Below are 19,613 nucleotides of genomic sequence, written 5' to 3'. Positions count from 1 at the left end.
TTAGTGGTTGGCAACCCTGCCCACAAAAGGGGGGTTGGATCTGGATGACTTTTAAGGTCCCTTCCAACCCAGGCTATTCTGTGATTTTATGATCTATATTGCTTAGTGGAGAGCAGATAGATCATCCTGCAAACTACATCTGCTCAGTTAGTGGAAGTGCCTGGTAATCCATTGCTCTTGAGAAACAAAGAATCCAAAAACTAACGCAGGGCAAGGCAGTGATGCATCTACACCCTATGGTCTGCAAAGGATTTCTGTTCTGATGCTCCCTGGGTTTTTCCCTGCACAGCCTTGAAGACAGACTTCTGAAAGTGCCTGTCCAATGAATGCAAAGAAATGAAGATCTCCTCAGGGAGTCTCTGAGGTCGGTATATGACTTGCAAGTAAAGCCAGCGGCATCTGCTTGGGTCCTGCACAAATCTAAAACACTTGCAAACCACCCCTACACACTGCTAGGAAAACTACTTAGGAGCAAGAAGCTTAAATATGTTGAACATTAGGGAGACACTGAGGGATAAAAATGCTTCTCAGCTGCTGTCCAAACTGCAGCACACTGAAGTATCTGCTGGCTATACCTTGAGGTGACATTGTCAGCTGCCACAGAACCAAGCTCCATGCCGCCAGGATATTGCTCCTGTGTCCTGCTTAATGCCAAGAGCTGAACCTTGCATCTATACACAGATAAACTGCTCCTGTCAGTGGCAGAGCTCATGCAGAAGCTTTCCAGGATTTCCTACCGTAGTTTAAGCAGTTCCCCATGCGTTGTACAAGAAAGGTAAATTTTTCTTACTGTTTTCAAACCAAACTGTTCATACTCAACATCATACAGTTTAAATAGTGTTGTCTCCTAAATTACCTTTATATATTATATATACGAGACAATATGTATTATAATGTTGCTGTATCTAATTAGATGCTCTCTGTATAATTTATTTTAGCTCATAGTGGCTTTCAGTCTTTAAGTACAGTATAGAAAACTAAATTTAGCACTTTCCTCTCTTTTTCTAACTGATTTTGGACTGCTGTTCTGTTGTATACGTGGTAGGTCAGTCCAGACTAATACCCTGCAAGCCTTCATCTGATTAATATTATCAAACCTGTCAGTCACATCTGCAACTGTCCATACCGCATAATTAGGCCCAACCAAATTGCCCATTTGGCAGTGGGTGATGAATACGATGCAAAATGCTTTATTTCTGTTCACATTAACTTTTTGACAGAGAAGGATGATAATTTCCAAACTGCTTAAATTAGTTTCTTGTGCAGTAAGAGCTGTCATACATTTGCAAAAAGCTGTGTTGCTTTTTCAGGAACTTCCAACCACTACAGCCAGTATTAAATATGCCCTATAACAAATCATTTAATGATGTGTTTAGTAGATTGTTAATCTGCTCTATCCTTTCTAAGTCAAAGGTTTTACTTTCAGGAAATATTACTACAAGTCAGACATCTGCTCTGTAATCTGGGTGGCAGGGCTCAAATTTCAAAGACGTCTATTAATCTCACTCAGAGGTGTTTTTTTTTTTTTTTTAGTTTCTATTTATTTAATTTTAAAGCTTTTTAGAAGCACAATTCTCATGAGATGAATCAAACTCCTCCCAGGTACAGAAACTTACAAGGAGCAACAATGCGAGTTCAGTAAGTCACTTTCATAATGAAAAGAACCGCCACGTTCTGTGCTATTAAGTAGCTTTAAAGAGGCTTTTAGTTAACTGCACTATCTGAAGTAAAGATAGCTGATTTAGGGCAGAAGACTATCTGATCAGACTGGGTAAGATTACTGTAACAAAAGTGAAGCTGCTCAGAACAAGATCTTAGGGAATTCTGTGAAGTTTAAGACACAATGGGAAGGAAAAATTATTTTTAACTGAATAACTTTAGAAGCGAGCAGCCTGTTCACCAGTGTTGACATGAAAGGCAAACTTATTGTTCCAAGAGTTCTGCCAGTAGCTGCGTAAAGCTTATAAGTTTCAGGTTGCTGTGGGAAGTGAAGCACTGGAATTCCATAGGCATTAGTGAAAGTTTCTCAAGAACTTTGGAAGAAAATGTAGAAAAGTTACAGAGCTGGGCCCGTCCTGGAAAGACCCAAGAGATAATCCAAAATAGTTGGAAATGCGGCTTTCCAGGCAAACAAACAGAAGTAATTGCTGACCTATGGTCAGATGAAATAAATTTCCCAAATGAGAATTTCCTTCAGAATCCCATCTGATCTCTCTTCCCTTTTCTTAAACTATTTACACCTAGTCTAAGTTATATGTCTAATCAACACTGTCACAACTAAGAAATAAAATTATGGGATTGCTGTAAGTTCCGGGTTAAAATTAAGAACAGTAATGAAAAGGAAGAGGACAAGAAACCTGAACCTTTGTTTTCTTTTATTACCCACAAACATAACAGAGGAGATTACAGACTGGAAACTGAAAGAGTTTTAAATAACATGGAAGGTTAAGACAGCTATGTACATTTTGTGCAACATACTACAAGCCCTCATTTGCATATGATAGCTCTGCCATACTGGCTCACTTCCTGGAGGGTGCCCTGCACTCAGCAAATTCACAACTACAGAAAAGTTTCTCTTGTTCTAAAATAATAAATTAGAAGTTACGAAGTTACAACTTTCTTATGAACATACTGAATGAGGCTTTCAAAAGTACAGTGTTAAGAGGGTCAGGACTCAATGTGAATTGAGTTTTCTCAAATTATTATGTACTTATTTTTAAACCCTGCTTTGTATGGTGCAATCCAGGCTCTGCTCATATAGATAATTTAACACATTTGCCATTTCTTTCAATCACTGTGCAGTAGTATACTAAGAGTTATTCTTCAGATGCATGACAATATTCAACTACTACAGAAATCATTAAAATAAATACATAACTTGAAAAAAAATGGTATAAAGAACCTGGCTAGTGTGTTGTATGGAACAGATTTAGGTATCAACAGTGTTGGAATGCTGAAGGGGAAAGGATGATCACCAGCACTGCTAACCTGCCTCATTTTCCAGTTTTTGTATCTCATTTTGTCCAGCCTCCGAGAGGTGAGTTAAGAGCCTTTTGTAGGCTTCTCTGTTGAAAAACAGAAGAATGTAACGTTACTCAAACAATTTCACATACTCGAGCAGTAAAGTCTGTAATTCCCACATGCATTACGTTTGTTACTAACCCACTAATTACACTAATTACTAATTACATGGGGGTTACTAACCCACAATAACTTTTTCTTTCCTTAGCTATCCACAGCTTTGTTTGCTGTGATTTTTTAGCATGGCCGAGTTGGAAGAAAGAGAATAGCATGGTTTGCAGCTACCAGTGTTGTGACAATGCTTAGATGTCTCTTTTACTTGGTAAACTATGAAAATCTATACATCATCAAAAGACCAAAAGCGGGTAGTATGAAAATCCTGCATATAATGGTCCTTCAGTCTGATCAAGTGTGAACTCCTTTAAATAAAACAAATGCATTTATTAGAAAAAGCCAATAAAAAAGAGAATAATACAATTATAAAGGACTTACATGTTTTTCATTAAACAGAAAGCGAATACCCCTTAAGTAACCTTTAATGTCTCCTGAGTTACATTCTTGCACAACTCCGTTTTCTTGTTGGCAGTATCTATATTATTTATTTATTTATTTATTTCTCCCCCTAACCCAGCCATTGCCAAAGTTTACTTCAAAACTTCTCCAGCCTGAGGTGTGACCAGTATCTATAATATGAGGGCTCTCAGTATGTGCATTAATGCATACACTGAAGCCACTTCCTGGCCTCAACTCTCAAATCGTTCAAGGCCCTGCACTCCAGTTAGGAGACCTAACAGAAGGAGCCCTTTTGGTCTAGGTGCCACACTGTGCGGAGCTTTTTGGGTTTTTGTAACAACATTTATATGGTTGCTGAAAGTTCAGTGCTGCATCTGCACCAAGAGTTGCCGCCATCTGTGCTGAGTTGCTCTCCTCAGCTTCCATTGCTTTCTAAGGCTAAATGGATTCACAAGCGAAATATTTCCGTCCTAAGTTCTCAGGGGGCAAATGGAGAAAGTGTGATTCTGTTGTGCCTGTCAGAGAGGAGGCCAGGCTGTTCTGAATACCCACAATTCTCATAAATTTATATTATGAGAGAACTCTTGAAATTGAGCCATGGGCATTTCTTTCCCAAGCATCTCAGATCGTACCTGGTTTTACTGTAATGTTGTATATAAACCATAATGTTCTCTAAAACAGGGGCTTATAGGAATATCCTTTGGGGCAGGAATTCTTTTTTTTTTTTTTTTCCTGTATTTTAACAACACACAGTATAGTGAACCGAGGCAGCCTGGCTTAAATTGTATGTGGGTTTGTAGCCCTAGTGTCATAATCTCTGAAAATACTTAGCAGATGTAGATGGCCTAAAACCATGAAAGGTCTGAGTAAAAGAGATTTTGGCTGAACACACTTAAAAATCACTGATTTTTGAGCATCTGTACTGCCGCCTAACATTACTTGCTTTCAAGAGAACCTACCTCTACTCTTCACTGTCAAAATGTGGTATTAAATAGAAAAAAACCCAAACCTTTGTGCAGCATTTCTTCCAAGACCTTGTTTGTACTCTGAATCCTTCAGAGACTGCGTCAGCGTGGGAATCAGGCTGGTAACTAATGTCTGATCCAAGACCGCCACTGTTTCTAGAATGCTGAACACCCGGTGATCATACACTGCAGTGTAGTCCTGGATAAACTGCCTGAGGGGGACACAGAGGCATTTAATGCAAGGTCAGAACTAGATGCAGAGAACATGCCAAGAACAACTGAAGAATCTGAGCAGAACAAGCAATCTGGTTGCACGGAAGTGATCGTATTGTTACACTGAAATACTCTATATGCAATTCTTTCTACAAACAAAGCCACGCTTTTGAAGGCTAATGCTAAGAAAAAATTACACGTTTATTTTCAAGCAAATCAGCAGATTCTGCTGCTGTTTCACCAGGGCTGACTTGTTCCGGAGCACTTTAGTTTGTTACGCATCTGTCTGAATGGAAAACATGGAAAACTGAAACATGGAGTTCTTATTTAACCAAAAAGTCCAGCAAAACAAGATATCTAGATCAAAGTCTTCAGAAACAACATCACCATTTCTTATAAAGCTCCACTGGATCTTGGGCAGGGCAGACCATGGGATGGAAGTGCATCCATTTGTCTGTTTGAGGGTTTGAGGTATTTAATGATCACAGATGACATCTGACTGGGAAGTTACACCCTAAGAGTGAAACATCTCAGGAAAGTGATACAACCCATGTGGAGGCGTCAGCAAATCTCTCAGGGGCTTTCATCTTAACATTACCCAATACAGCAGCAGGGTTTAGGTTTGCAAAATGTCTTTGGTTCTTAGCTCCTACATCTCCTCTACCGCATCCACATGAGAAAGAGGATTCATTTTGCTGAGGTATGGAATAAGTCAAATTGACATTAAATTAATCTGTTCATTTGTCACAAACAAATAAACAAAGCTCGTTGTATAAGGATTTGATCTTTGTTATGTACACTTCTAATTAGGCGTGCACATCCTCTATAGCACGTTACACAGCAGCACCACTCATAAGGAGATTTTCCCACTGCAGCAGCAGCATAGCTCTCTATTGTAGTCCTTTCAAAACAGTACCTAATCCATGAAAAAGCAGATATGTTTCTCTATTTTTCTGCTCTGGCTTTTTGGCCAAGTTATGTTTAAAACCAGTGCCAAAAGTAACGCAATTTAAGTACCATAAACAAGTGACAATGCAGTATGTTAAGGATAATTAGTTATTTTAAAAAAACATGTTTGCCGTCAATTGGATTGCAGTAACTTCACTGCCAATTGGCATATTTTCTGGTTACCTAAATACAGAAGTCAGCTGGGTGGCATGTTCTCCTCCTGACCTTGCTTGGCAGCCTTGTACCATGTACTGCACAATGACTGTAGATATTTTTTTAACTGTAAAAGAAAAATCAGAAGATTCACACAGAGCTCTTGAACTGACCATCTGGAGAATGTCTTTCATGAAGACTACAATTTTTAAATGAGAAAATAATGGTTTTTATCTTACTTTGATGCAAGTAAAATGACAGAGTAGTTAGCTAGATTGGCTATAAGAACAGCATGAATTTCAGATTTATGCAAAGTCCAATTTTCACCACCATTATCCTTTAAACATACAGATTTTTAAGTACAACATTGTCTCCTTAAGTCAGAACAGAGACACACACTCTTAGTGGAAATAGAGTTTTTATTTAAATTTAAGTTTTGTTTTTTTTCCTTAATTGCTCCTATGTTTGGAATGAGGAAAACCAGTCATGGCATTATAACCTGCCCAAAGCTATACAGATCTACTCTCTACTTTGAATAGCTGTTCTTTCAATAAGTGTTCCAAATACCATCCTTTTTTTTTTTTTTTCCAGACAACAACAAAAGAGCCCACTGTTTTCTTCCATTTATTTCTTCCAAATGGATATTCCAGTTGCAAGATAAAGCTCTTTCTTTACAACAGTGTAACTGAGCTGCAACTTCTCTACAAGGGTATGGTGGAGTCCTGTGAGTTGGTGGCTGCAGCAGCACAGGACATTCAGCTCATTCTGCTCCAGCTTCAGACAGCTGTGGCTACAATGGCAGAAGGGGGAACAAAGGTGTGTGCTGATTCAGCTAATCCCCTGAATTTATCTTGTCCCTGAAGCTTTTACAGAAAAGCATCAAAAATTGCTTTATTAGTCAAAATTCCCAGGAGAAGTCAGAGGTGAATCCCCGCTTTGCCTAACATCTTTACTGGCAGCAAAGAGTGGAAATTCTTAGCACATTCACATTCTTTACACAACTATGAGGTGAATAGAGTATTTTTTAAGAAGCTAAAAATACAGGTGTCACTACCAAGCAGAACATGCTAAAAAAAAAAAAAAAAAAAGGGTCAAAGATCCCTTCAAAAATGGATTACGTGTAGCATGTTGCTTTCTGATGTCTCTTAGGGGAGAACATACACTAGTATTATTTGGTCTAAAATCTTTAGGTGCAAGAAAACTTCCACAGTTACGAGTCTGGGAGAAATGAGGTGGGAGTGATGGGAAATGCTCTTCAAACTAAGGATCAACTTGTCAGGAATCCATCAGAGCACTTGAGTCAGAGAGAAATTCCTGTCTCAGAGAACAGATTATTTAATGAACAAACAAAGCCTGTCCACTTCATCTGGGTAATGCACCTCATCCTCGTAAACTGAAAAAAACCAGGAACAGCTTGTACATTGGAATGAAAGATGCTCAGCAGTATGAAAACCTTACAGGTGTACGGAGATGTATTTAAAGCAAACAAGCAGCTCACCTTGTAGCTCGTTAACCAATACCATGCACTTCAACACAGCTGGGAGAACCAGTTCAATGTCACACAATTCACTGGTCTGGGTTCTCTGAAGTACTTCAAGAATGAAAGCAAGGACTGAGGCCAAGCGAGGAGGTGGAGCGCTACCTTTGAACTGCATGTAGTTTTCACTGGGAAGACAAAACAAATCAAAACAACAGCCTGAGATATGTTTTTTTTTTTCCTTTTTTTCTTCCATTCAATGCAAGCACCATGTAATTGGAAATAATATTGTGATATTTCAGCAGGAGGCCTATTACATAGATTTCTATCTTTATCTAGACTCACGTAATGGCTTCTATTTATCTTAGTCTTAGAAATAGCTCCCAATTTATCAGGGCAGTGATGTCTTTTGACTCTTCTGCTGAGGGAAGTGAGAAATAGCAGTCATAATTATAGTTAAAAAGCCAAATGTGACTATAAAAGTTAAAATATGGCATAAAATAACTGAACAAAAGGAGGAGTTTAGACTCCAATACTCTGAAATATTCAAAATACAACTGTTGTTCAATTACTTTATTTAGTTTTATGTGCTATTGTCTGCTCACAATTCAACTTGTGGTAAGAGCTCTGCTGTTATACTGGTACTGTTATTTCTGTAAAACAGTATGATGAAATGGGACAGAATCCCTGCTTCTGCTTCATCAGAATTAACACAATCATCTCCAGTACAAATTTGCCACAAAGATAAAAGGTAACCTGCAAATCTGCATCAAGAACAAATTCTGACACCACACACATTGAATAGTCCCAACTGCAATGACTTCATTTGTTATTTTTTTTTTTTACCCCCAAAGGATGAAAGATTGAACCAATGTTGATCCGACATTACAGATGACTTTACTGAAATCTAAAGACAATTACTTAAATTGGAACATCCAGAAGAGAAGAATGGAGGTAAAACATACAGAACACTTATTCATCAGTCAAGAAAAAGCACTCACACAACCTGCAAAATGACTTTTAAATATGGAATAGTAGTTACCATTAGCTACTCACACAAGGCACACTCATCATTTGCTGAGCAATGCATCAATTAAAAGCTGCTATACCTTTAAAAACTTAATAAGGCATACTTATACAACTTTGTTTACACTTTAAAATAAAAACTGACTTCAAGAGACCTGAATATTTGAATGCACACTCCTATAACTCATAAAAACAAAAATCATAACGCTTCCATATTCCTTGCACCGCGTGGTTCTAACTCATTTTAATATTAGCATCTCTGAAATCTTCTGTTCCATTAATTTACTAGAAAATTGCACACCATTTTTTGGGGTGGTGTTCTTCACAAAAAGGATTATCTGACTTGGATAATACATTTCTCTGGTATAATTTCCTCTGTGTAGCAGCAAGATAATCATTCTGTATGTCAAAAAGGCTAGTGAACTCTGTATGTACTTATGGATAGATCTAGTGACTGCCTCCTAACCAGCACACAGTTTAGAAATCAGACTAAGACATTCTTCCCAGATCACTAAGAAATGTTTCATGTCTTACAAGTCACCAAATGCCATTACACATTCAGGACTTTCTTTCCACAATAACGCTTAAAATTCACACATTCACACACACGTTCACAAAGAATTTTATTAAGATAAGAAAGTTTGAGTACTCATAAGTAAAAAAAAAGTCAGAATCAAGACTATGAAATCTTAACTCCCTTAATATGTAATAATACAGGCTTGACCTACAGCACTACCTACCATATCTACCTGAGATCATCACAGATATTCTTTTAACCAATGTGTACACTCACTCTTTAATAAAGAAAAGTACCTTAGATGTAAGCAACCAACTTTAATTGAAGGAGATTAATTTTTCTCCCAACATGGACGAAGAACTGCAGATTGTACCTCTACACATACCCCAAATTTTTTATTTTCCCTTGGTAGCTGGCACGTTTTTATATATCCTGACACATACAATAGCATCTACTCCTCCCATTCACAGGCAACTGTGACACCTATGGTTTGGTGATCCTAAACACAGCCTGAGATGCAGCCATAGGTTGATGTATATCGGAGTGCTTGCTTTTTATGTGGCCACATGCAGTATTATTCTTATTATAGTCCAGAACCTCCATCCTCAATGACTTTCTCACCAGTCTCCAGATCTTCTCAGTTTTACTTTCCTGCTCTATATGCTCTGCTCTTTCTTGTCTCCCTGTCGAGTAACTCACAGGCTGTTTCTACAGCCTGACTATCAGATACTGAGATGGTAAGTGACATTCTCTTTCTCATTAGCTGTTTGTGAAATCCAAATAAGCGATGTTTTGTTCATTACTGGGCCTTACTTTATGACATGCAGAGTGGTCTTTCGTAGACGGAGCGCCTGAGGGACTGTAATGGAACTACATAAAGCAGTCAGCATAGGATGCTGCCCAGCTCCAAGTGCAGTTGGTGAAGACGGGAGAAATCGTCCAAAATACTGTTGAACAATGCTCCCGAGCAGTTGATTTAAATAGGCCCCCTGAGCTTGGGATTGACAACATATAAAGGACAGGCCCTGTGAAAGATAAAAAAGAGAGGGAAATTGAATAAATCCTTATTATTGAACAAATCTAACAACAGTAGGCTAAATACTCATTACACACTCCATGAACTACTGCTGCACAAGTAACTACTGCATGACAAAGAAGTATCAGCAATTTGCTGTATCTGTCAGCAAACCACCAGGTCTATGGCTAAAGACAGAGCTAGCACAAGGCTTACAAAGGAGAGAAAATCTTATACTAGACTAACTAATATACTTGGAAGATGATCTTTGGGCCACACAATCTTCCTTTCAAATCTGAAGTAAGACATTCACTTTTCATGCCAGCGCTCAAAACATCAAATTTCTTTTTCACTTACGTATGTGGTCTAATGAAGCTAGAATAGTGACCTAACAAAAATTTTGCTCATAGCGTGAACAAGTTAGAGTAAATAAGACATCATTTGTAAGGGATTTAAAGATTTTTTAAAAAATTCATTTAAGATAAAGCTAAAACTAGTGTGTCTTATCCAATATAGTCTCTATTAACGCAGAAAAATCTAGGAAAGTAGAAACTTATCTAGAAAGTGACTACATAAACACTACCCATAGTTACACAGCATATATATGTAGATGTTACAACTGTGGGAAAATAAGTATTTCTCTTAATGGTGAAAGTGTCTGTGAGAAAAAGTTAAGAATTCACTTCTCATTCCCTGGGTTACTGAAAAGTGTAAGAAGAATGAATCACTAAGGGATGAAAAAGAAAAAAAAAAGCCCAGTTATCTCCTATGACAATGCCCTCAGTAAGCAGTACAATAGAAGTCTCTTCAGAAATCAGTTTTCACAATAATTTTGTCCAACAAGAATAACAATACTAAAGAAGTCCAAGCATAGAGATCATTAGGGAGCAACTTGAACAGTACTTTAAGCCACCATTAACACCACAAACCAGACTCCAGGCTTTGTAGGACGAGTGTGTTCTCAAACACTGATGGCTATCGAGGTAAGTTACACCTCTAATATACGAGTGAATACATCAAGACTCTGAAGTGTAAAACACAGAAATACCTGAAAACTGCTTTTGCTTGCCAGCTCCTGACAAAGCATTTCAGTTGCTTTTTATAGAGGATCTCTGTCCCCATAAGTTTTTGGTCTATGTCTCTCCATGTGAGTATGACAGAACAACTCTTGTAGCAAAAAAGGCAGGCTGAGTGAGACATAGCTTCTTGGCACTTTCATGAAATGGGGAGTTACAGCTTTTTGGTTCCATAGTATGCAAATACAAGAAAAATGGGTTTCAGTGAACGAGGTGCTTCAGGACCTGCCTGAAGATTTGCTGTAGGCAGCTCTCCCGAACACAGACACATCCAGCAAGGGTTGAACTTCACATGACTCTGGAGTTACGTGGAAACTTCGGTACATCCCAATGATAAATGCCACATTTCCCGAACCAGGGAATAAGCAGTTCAGACGCTCTCATCCGTTTGCTTTACAACAGTAGAATTTTTTTAGTAAAAGGCAGCTGCTTCTGTATCAGAATTCTTAAGATGACTCTGCTTGGCAAGCAGAAGGCTCAGAAAGTCTGCTAGTGATCATATAGTTTGTAAGCTTGAGTGTTTGGTGTTTTCAACGAGATGCTGCAGCAGGCATAATGAAGAATTGCCTACACTTTCTCTAGTCCAGCCCTCACAAACAAAGAAAATGATTCCATAATCTGAGCTGGCACTGTTAACTCTCTAGAGCATTTCAACACTACACAACAACATGTGAGAATCTATCTGATAAAAAGGACACAAAGAACACTGTGATCTTACAGAGGATACCTGTAAGAATGCATAAAAGAATGTAACACCTGTGGAGAACTAATAATTCTAATCACTGAAATAAGACAGTTCTTCAAATTGAGAAGCAACAAATCCTACACTGTATCATGAAAAAAGGAAAAAAATGGTTGTTATTAAATAAGTTACTCTTCTTACAAAAATGATCCTAATGATATTCCATCTATCAAGTATAAGCAAGAAATACTAGAATTGAGGTCTCTGAAGGAACAGTACTTTTTGCAGCTCTTGTAATAGACTCAATAGAAGATGGATCAACAAGTCTAGTCTGAACATTCATAAAAGCATTTTCATTTTTGAGCTGAAGTAAACTGATTCTGTTTTTTTAGGTGTGGGATGGGAATAAAATTAATCTGAAAGAGAAGGATAGGATTAAATTTAATAACAACACCCTGCCACAGGCATTACCAAAGATACTCTTGTTTGCTAGAGAGAAAATAAAAGGATGGAAGTTGCCAGATTGTTTTTTTTAATCGTGATGAGGATAAAGAATGCCCTTGATACTCAATAAGGAGAACTGTTCATGGAAATCCACTTCATTCTGTAGGTTCCTTTTTGGTGGGTCAGGCAGAGATGCTGCCTCTTAAAAAAATACAATTTTTAAAACCACGTAGTAGTACCAACATCTCTCCTCAGTAAGGAAGAGTCTCATTTCTTTTTCATATTTAATGATAGAAGTTACAAGTCTAATGCTAAACTGTTCCAAGATAGAAATGACCTCTTCCATATGAAAACAATGAGAAAAATCACCTATTTTGTGGGTAGCCAGAGCTCCGCTCCCCCGAAATACACACTTCTGTATGCTTAATAAAAGAATCAGCCTCTACACATTAGAGAACATTTACAGCACCAAACCTCTTCAGGCAAGAATCATCAGATGGTTAGGCACTCACACTTCCATTGTTTGCTGAAAGTTTCCATAGATTAACTTGGATTTCTCTTTTGGACATGAAAGCTCACTGACTTTAGCTCAATACTGTGTTCCTTATTTTGGGATCCTCCTTTCTTACAAAGCCTGGAGAGCAGCAGACCTGCACAAGGCTTAACACCACTGTATCCCAAGAGGCACTAGGGATAAACTACCAGTGTTGCATGGTGGCTGTGAATCTCTGAGTACAATGGCAAACTACCCTAGGCAGCACTGGCCAAGGGTGTAATTACAAGGAGGTCACAGAGTACTTTCTTCTTTTAAATCCTAGTAGTAATTAACAGAGATGAAGGAAGCTACTGTTCATATGACAGAGAAAAGAAACACATGCTACTGGATTGCAATTCTGGACCAGAGATCTGAAATTAATCACATCAGACCCTTAGGACAATCCCTAAAAAGCAGATGGACATTAAAGAGTTGAGAGCACTTCTCTCTCTCTCTTTCTCTCTCCCTTTTTTTTTTTTTAATTAACTGTGTTTTTTAGTTATCTTCTGAGATTAAAGAAAGAAAAACAACAAAAACAAAACCCCACCAAAAACCAAAGACATTTTAAGAGGAGTAGAGGAGCATGACAACATCTGCTCCTCATTTCAACAGAAAGGCAACTGATTCCTGTGTACGCTCACTGCAGGAACCTTTTGTAGCCAGAGCTGCCTCTCTTCTGATTTATCCATATATCTGTAAATCACCTGTGGAGAGCGAAGAACCGATTAGTATGGATTACTGGAACTATTCACTGCAGAAATGCCAAGCTACCTAATGATGACTTATAATATCAGTCCTGCTGTTGGAATAAATCTGCTGTTCACCAATTAATGTTGTACAATTCCTATTAAACACACACTATAATTCACAAGATGTATTAATAAGCTTGCTCAAATATCAGACCACAGATGTGGCTTGCAGGAGGGCTTTTAAAGTCTGAACTCTGACAAATGCTGAGCCTGCACAGGCCCATTAAAATCACTGGAAAATGTATGTGCCAAGCACTACTTAAAATGAAGATCTTTCACCACTCTCCTGTATTCAGATAGAAGTAAACTATCTTCTGTCTTTGGACAGGATTAACACTAATAGATCTCGTCCATTATTATGTATATTATGCTTATTACATGCACCTACATCATAATCTGCAATATGTATTTAAACTATTATTTCTCCTCTAAAATAAGTTTTATGCTCCAGTTCTTTCCCATATTACTGGTAAACGTGTCTAAATTTCTCCAAAGCATTCTCCAAGAAATCCATCAAAGATAAAGAAATTTTGAGTAATAGGTTTCAACAGTCTGCTATCACACAAATCAACTGTTTGTTTGTTTTGTATAAACAAAGGCAAAATAACTCATGATAGATTTTATGTGATGATGAGGCATATAATTACAAATAGTCTCATAAAATTATGAAGTGATTGCTCATTCTTGTTCTTCCATGTTTTTCTTTTTGAAATTTGTCACCTAAACAACTCCACAGACAATTCTGATATTATATCCCAACCTGATTTATTGGGAAGCATCTCTGCCCATGGAAGGGCAGGGGGAGAACTAGATAGACCTGGTCTTTACAGGTCCTTTCCAACTCAAATCATTCTGTGATTCTATGAAAATCTTTCCCAGGTCATAAAATATTATCAAAACAGATGGTGCACAATGAAAGTAGTAATATCGATATTGTAGCCCTATAGGTAAAAACAAACAAACAAAAAGCCCCAAAAAACAGTTTAAAAGAGAATTAGGACTCTTGCTCTAGAATACTGCTTTTTACCTCCATGAACGGGCACTGGACATAGGGCGGTCTCCCAAGGACAGGCTGATTAAATATTTCACCAGCAGCTTAAGTTAATTAAGAGAGTTTCTCCTTGAGGGTGCGTTTGCTCCGCGTTTCCTCCTAGCATGGTTACATGCTCACACATATACTGTTCTATCACGTTTCTGATATGGCTGATTCATTTATTTATTTATGCAGAGATTTTTACCAGTTGCATCAGCTCACACATTTGAATCATCCCCTATTCACAAAATCATTAAGCAAATTAAATGGGAATGAACATGGGGTGAAACCGAAGGAATTTATCCATAAGCCAACTTGGCTTAAGCCAACTGTGAAATGGTTACTTGAGAAGTCAGAGTCCCTAGAACGTGTTTGATCTCAAAAGAACTCAGAAGGAACCCTAAGGTAATAAGTTTTGTAACTGATACTGAAATATTTTCCATTTTAACTTAACCCTAAGTTCCACAAATAAAGGGTAAGGAAGCATTTCTGACTGGTTGTAGAAGTCTGTAGCATTTTAAAATGTTGGAACCTTGTAAATACAAACAATTAATAGAATTTAAAAGTTCTGTATCAAAATAGAAAAAAATAAGTCTTGCCCTCTTTGTCCTCCCCCTTAAAGTGTATATCAAAATAAAGAATTTCTAGTTCTCTAGGAATAGCATTGTCTAAAATGAACTACTCAGCCAATAAGATCATCTAGCTTATGAAAAAGCTCATGGACTGAGCAGCAGATTGCTGAAGAGGCCCACAGCGGGGTCAGAAAGTCAGAGACTGGCAGAGAAAACAGGAAACAAAGGTCTACAACACTTGGACTTCAAAATCAGCTTGAGAGGCTTCACATTAAAACTACATCCGTATGTGCAGACTACAAAGGAACAGTGCATTCTGACTCAAATACTAAATTAGCAAGCAGACAGTCACACTCTGTGGTAACATCAGTGTCCAGATGGCCCTACGTGTATATAGCTTCTGAAAATATCTACAGAGCAGAAAAGCAAGTTATATCCACACATCATTATATAGTCATATTCATTTCCATGACACATGATCAATCATAACACAACTTTTGAAAGAGGGAATAAATCCAAGGGATGTTTACAAAGTCACCACTGCACCGTTTCACAATACAATCCTGTAAGTAATCACTTAGAACTACAATCAAAATGAATATTAGGAGGGAAGGGAAGAAGGAAGCAAAAAAAATGCAAGGTTTTCCAAGGTAAAATATGCTGACTTATTTTCAAAATATATCCTTTTCCTCACCCACAGGAATCCCTTTCTACAACACAACAAGCCTTTCAGGAGTGTAAGGTAAGCTGAGGGAAGAATGGGAGAAAAAACAGGATGCAAAGCTTGACTCATGTTAGCATAAGCAGTAGAAAAGGCATTTGATTCAGCAAAACACACCCTCAAATTACTAAGATAAAACAATGCCTTGATATGCAGAGGCTTGTCTTTTGTTACTAAGAGCAATGAAAAATAGAGTAGCTCATCTTTAATTAGCTACAGTTAACAAAATCAAGGACGATTTAAAGCATTTCTTTGCTCTGTCATCTCAACAAGTGTCTTGCTATATATCACAATTCACTGTTTCAGAAATCTCTTACATGAGACACAGCGTAAACAGCAGGTTGGCTAAGAGCCTCTCTCTTTACAGCAAGCAGAACAGCAGTTTCTAGAGTGTACCACAGCATAGCTGCACGCAATGACAAGAAAGCCAATGGGGTGGCAATTTTCCTTCAAATTCCTCAAGAAGAAAAATCTTCTCTTGCTGCTTCTTTAAATTCAGGCAACACTTGTTTGATTACAGGAAAAAAATAAGAAAATCTCCTCTGCTGTATGAATCTTTTCCTAAAGCTACATTTGTCTGCTGATAATAGAGTTCACATATTTACCTGAAGATAAAGGTGTAGGCTTTCCTGTATGGCAGACAGTAAAGCCCCAGGCAGCTCTTTGTCCTGCTGCAGCACAGAGTGAGGCAGCAGCAAGCAATCTATGATGCGGAACAGGAGTTGCTGTGCTTTGGAAGTGGCCAGTATTGGTGCCCAGAATTTTACAAGACATCCTGTAGAAAGAGAATCAAGAAAATCCAAAGCAATTTACAGACAGGGAAATAAAAAAAAGCTAAGAAAGCCTAAAAAGGAAGAAAGGAATTATGTTGAGAAGACCATCCAAGAATAACAACAGCAACTGTCTCATTCTCATGTACTATTTCCATGGTATTCCCTTACAAAAAGCTCAGTGAAGAAAAAGTCCATTTCCAGTTCACCAACAGCAAGCTGTTTCAATAAATTACAAGGTGTTATGCAAGTGAAGCTGTTTTAGGAAAAGTAAAGTAAAGCTAAAGAAAGGACAGTCTCTCACAGCCCTGCAGAAAAATTAGCTAACCTTGGTACATAATGCTCTGCAATCAGCACACGTGCACTTAGAGCACATAGACCTTACCATGTGCATTGATCGCACTAGAGGCACTCTTTGCCTTCCACTCATATTTCTAACAACAGTGTGTCCTCCTCAGCATCTACTCAGTCGTTCAATGCAAGGAAAACATTAAATGTCTTTCAAATAGTATTTCAAATGCATTTCACTTGGCAGATTACCAGAATGAAGGCCACCTAACTCCTTTGAATGAGTACTCTCTCCAGATCGGTGTGGGCCAAGTCCAAAAAACAAAAGCCTCAGATGACGCATTTTCTACATATCCATGTATCACTTGCACAGCTTTGCAATGGTTTTAAGAATTTTTTTTTATTTGTAACAGAAAAAAACAACACCAAACAGTTAAGAAATGTTGACGTGTAAATACCCTAGCTTTGCTAAATGTTGTTTTTTTTTTTACAGATTATATGATTTTTTTTTTGAGAAAATAACAATACGCTCAAGAGTGTTAAAATACAGATGAAATAAAATCAGGTGTCTCATCAAGCAGATTCCTATGTAGTAGTTTTCACAAATATTCTTAAGTTAATCTTTGATTAGAAGCGAGAAAAAAATTGCTGGATGGAAACTACAGGAACACTCCACAAAAATATATTTAAGACTTTGAAATTAGTGAGAGATGAGAAGTAGGCTGTTAGAATCTACAAACTCATTTGTTAACATCTCTAAAAACAACGAAAAACAACATTAATCTTGTGGAGTGAGAGAAAACACCATGATCAATCATAGAGAAAGAGAACGACCACTTAACGGTACTTCTAATAACACTGTCTGAGCTTCCTGTTTTGAAAAAAACATGCTTATTTTGGCTAAAGGTACTCCTTCTGTTATCCCTGACGTGATGTATAGGACAGTAGAAGACAGAATCTGACACGTACAGTGTGCACAAGCAGGAAGCGTCTTGATTTGTTATGAATCTTGCTTTGTCCTTATAATTTAATGAGCTCACAATGTTAAGAAGTGACTGAAATACACAAAAATATATTTTTTAAGCCTTTTTAGAATCTTCTTTTTTTTCTTAACTAAGAAGAAAGGACAATTTCTTGTGCACAACAGCATGGCTGAACATCAATCATTTCAAAATATGCAGATCTTGCAACAGAAAAGTAAAGTACTTTAACAAAATTGAAATTCCATTACATTTTATGCAGCTTCTGCATGCCAGTCGTGCTTTACACTCTACTACTTTTAGTCATGATATATACTATGTATGTGCATGCGAATCATTACCTCTGTCTTTAAGCTGAATTAAGCTTTACCCTAATTCTAAAGATAAGTGAATGAGACATATGAGTCTGACATATTCATGTCAGACATATGAGTCTGACATATTCACTTAAAACAAACAGCTTTCTTATTTTCCCATCCTATCAGTGTTTCTACATTTTAATGAAAAAATAGTAGAATTTGAGTTTTAAGAAAGCACAAGCTGTACACAAGGAGTTTTAAAAGGATGTGTATAAGATCCCTAATTTATTTAAGCAGATCCATCCGCTATCACAGCTCCAGTGAATATGATGTAGCATTGTAATACTGCTTAACTGACTTCTTGTTTCTGGTTTTGTTTGGGTAAAACAAGTGGTTTTCAGTGGCAAAAGATGTTAAAACATTTTAATTTTGAAAACACTGATTTGCAGGGGTAATTTTAAAAAATCACAAGGAAGTTAGACTTCACAGCATCAGGTTTAAAAAAGCAAAGAAAATGGAAGAAAACTAAAATATTTAACTGTAACATCTTGGTGACTTTGCTTCTTTAAACCATTAAGATGGGCAGTACAAAAACCAGAAGTATTAAACGTTACATTTTACCGTTTCCTTATAAAACGGCTTCCTAAAAGAGAAAAGGTTGTGAAATAATTACCTATGATCCAATATGCAAGTTGCAGACCTTCTGGGGGCCCTTTTGCCTTCAGATAAGGTTTTACATACTTTAATACATCACCTAAATACTCCAGAGCCTTTAGTACCATGGCAGATTTCTCAGGGAGTGTCTGAAGGCCACTATAAGTTCTACCGACAGCCTGAGAAAACAAAAACATCAAAACAATTTTTTTGTGCAAACAAACCAAAGCTAATATATAATTCCTTCTCACTTAATTTGCACCATGAGCTAACACAAAGATATACGGTACCTTAATGAATTGGACAAGAGCATTTTTAGGATCTTGTTTCAAAACCGATTCTTCGACACGAGCCTTTGAGAGAATGTTTTCTACTTCCTTGAGTTTAAAAATCAGTCTTGTCATTTCAGTCAGCTGTTCCATATAGGCTTTCGCTGATTGTTACAAGAGAGCACAGCAGTAAATACATCACACAGCTACGGTTTTCTATTTTAGTCACAAAATCATAAAGTGAAACATGATTTTAAAGCATCTAAAATACGGATTCTGCAACCGACAGTATTTTTCTAGACAAAGAATGTGCGTCTGAAGTAGTTATGTTTCTAATACAGATACACAAGAATGAAGAATATTAAAGATGGATAACCAAGTCTTTCATTTTCCTAATGGTTTTCTCAGAAATCCACAAAACATGCATAAAAGTAGTTGCTGTAAGATGTATTCTACAGATAATTAGAACCACAGTGTTTTGTAGAAAAAATGAAGTATTGCTCTAAGACAGCAAAATATTCAATATAAAACAGGAAAAAATTACTTGCAATTGGATTTTTTTTTCTTTTAGGGAGTTCACAGCATGATTTCCAACTATTTACTTCAGATTTTCACTTTTTTCAGAGCAGTTTCTCCATGGGGGAAAAATAGCTTGTCTCCTTGGGAGCAAGTTTTTGTTCTTTGCTTCCAAGG

The 19,613-nt window shown here is 37.3% G+C and overlaps 1 protein-coding gene across 1 annotated transcript in view; it reads right to left on the bottom strand.

The window, feature by feature from the left end:
* Window positions 2,357-19,613, bottom strand: part of MMS22L (MMS22 like, DNA repair protein) — an 87,415-nt gene continuing 70,158 nt past the window's right edge. Inside the window, exons 18-25 of the mRNA XM_021392043.1 lie at window positions 18,942-19,084; window positions 18,671-18,830; window positions 16,266-16,435; window positions 9,647-9,858; window positions 7,312-7,478; window positions 5,844-5,940; window positions 4,544-4,711; window positions 2,357-3,065 (exon numbers count right to left, since the gene is read on the bottom strand). Of these exons, the coding sequence (XP_021247718.1) occupies window positions 2,984-3,065; window positions 4,544-4,711; window positions 5,844-5,940; window positions 7,312-7,478; window positions 9,647-9,858; window positions 16,266-16,435; window positions 18,671-18,830; window positions 18,942-19,084 (1,199 nt within the window). The 3' untranslated portion in view covers window positions 2,357-2,983. The remainder of the gene's footprint in view (window positions 3,066-4,543; window positions 4,712-5,843; window positions 5,941-7,311; window positions 7,479-9,646; window positions 9,859-16,265; window positions 16,436-18,670; window positions 18,831-18,941; window positions 19,085-19,613) is intronic.

This window comes from Numida meleagris, chromosome 3, assembly GCF_002078875.1.
Source record: "Numida meleagris isolate 19003 breed g44 Domestic line chromosome 3, NumMel1.0, whole genome shotgun sequence".
Lineage (NCBI taxonomy): Eukaryota > Metazoa > Chordata > Aves > Galliformes > Numididae > Numida > Numida meleagris.
This window is presented reverse-complemented; position numbering and strand designations above follow the sequence as displayed.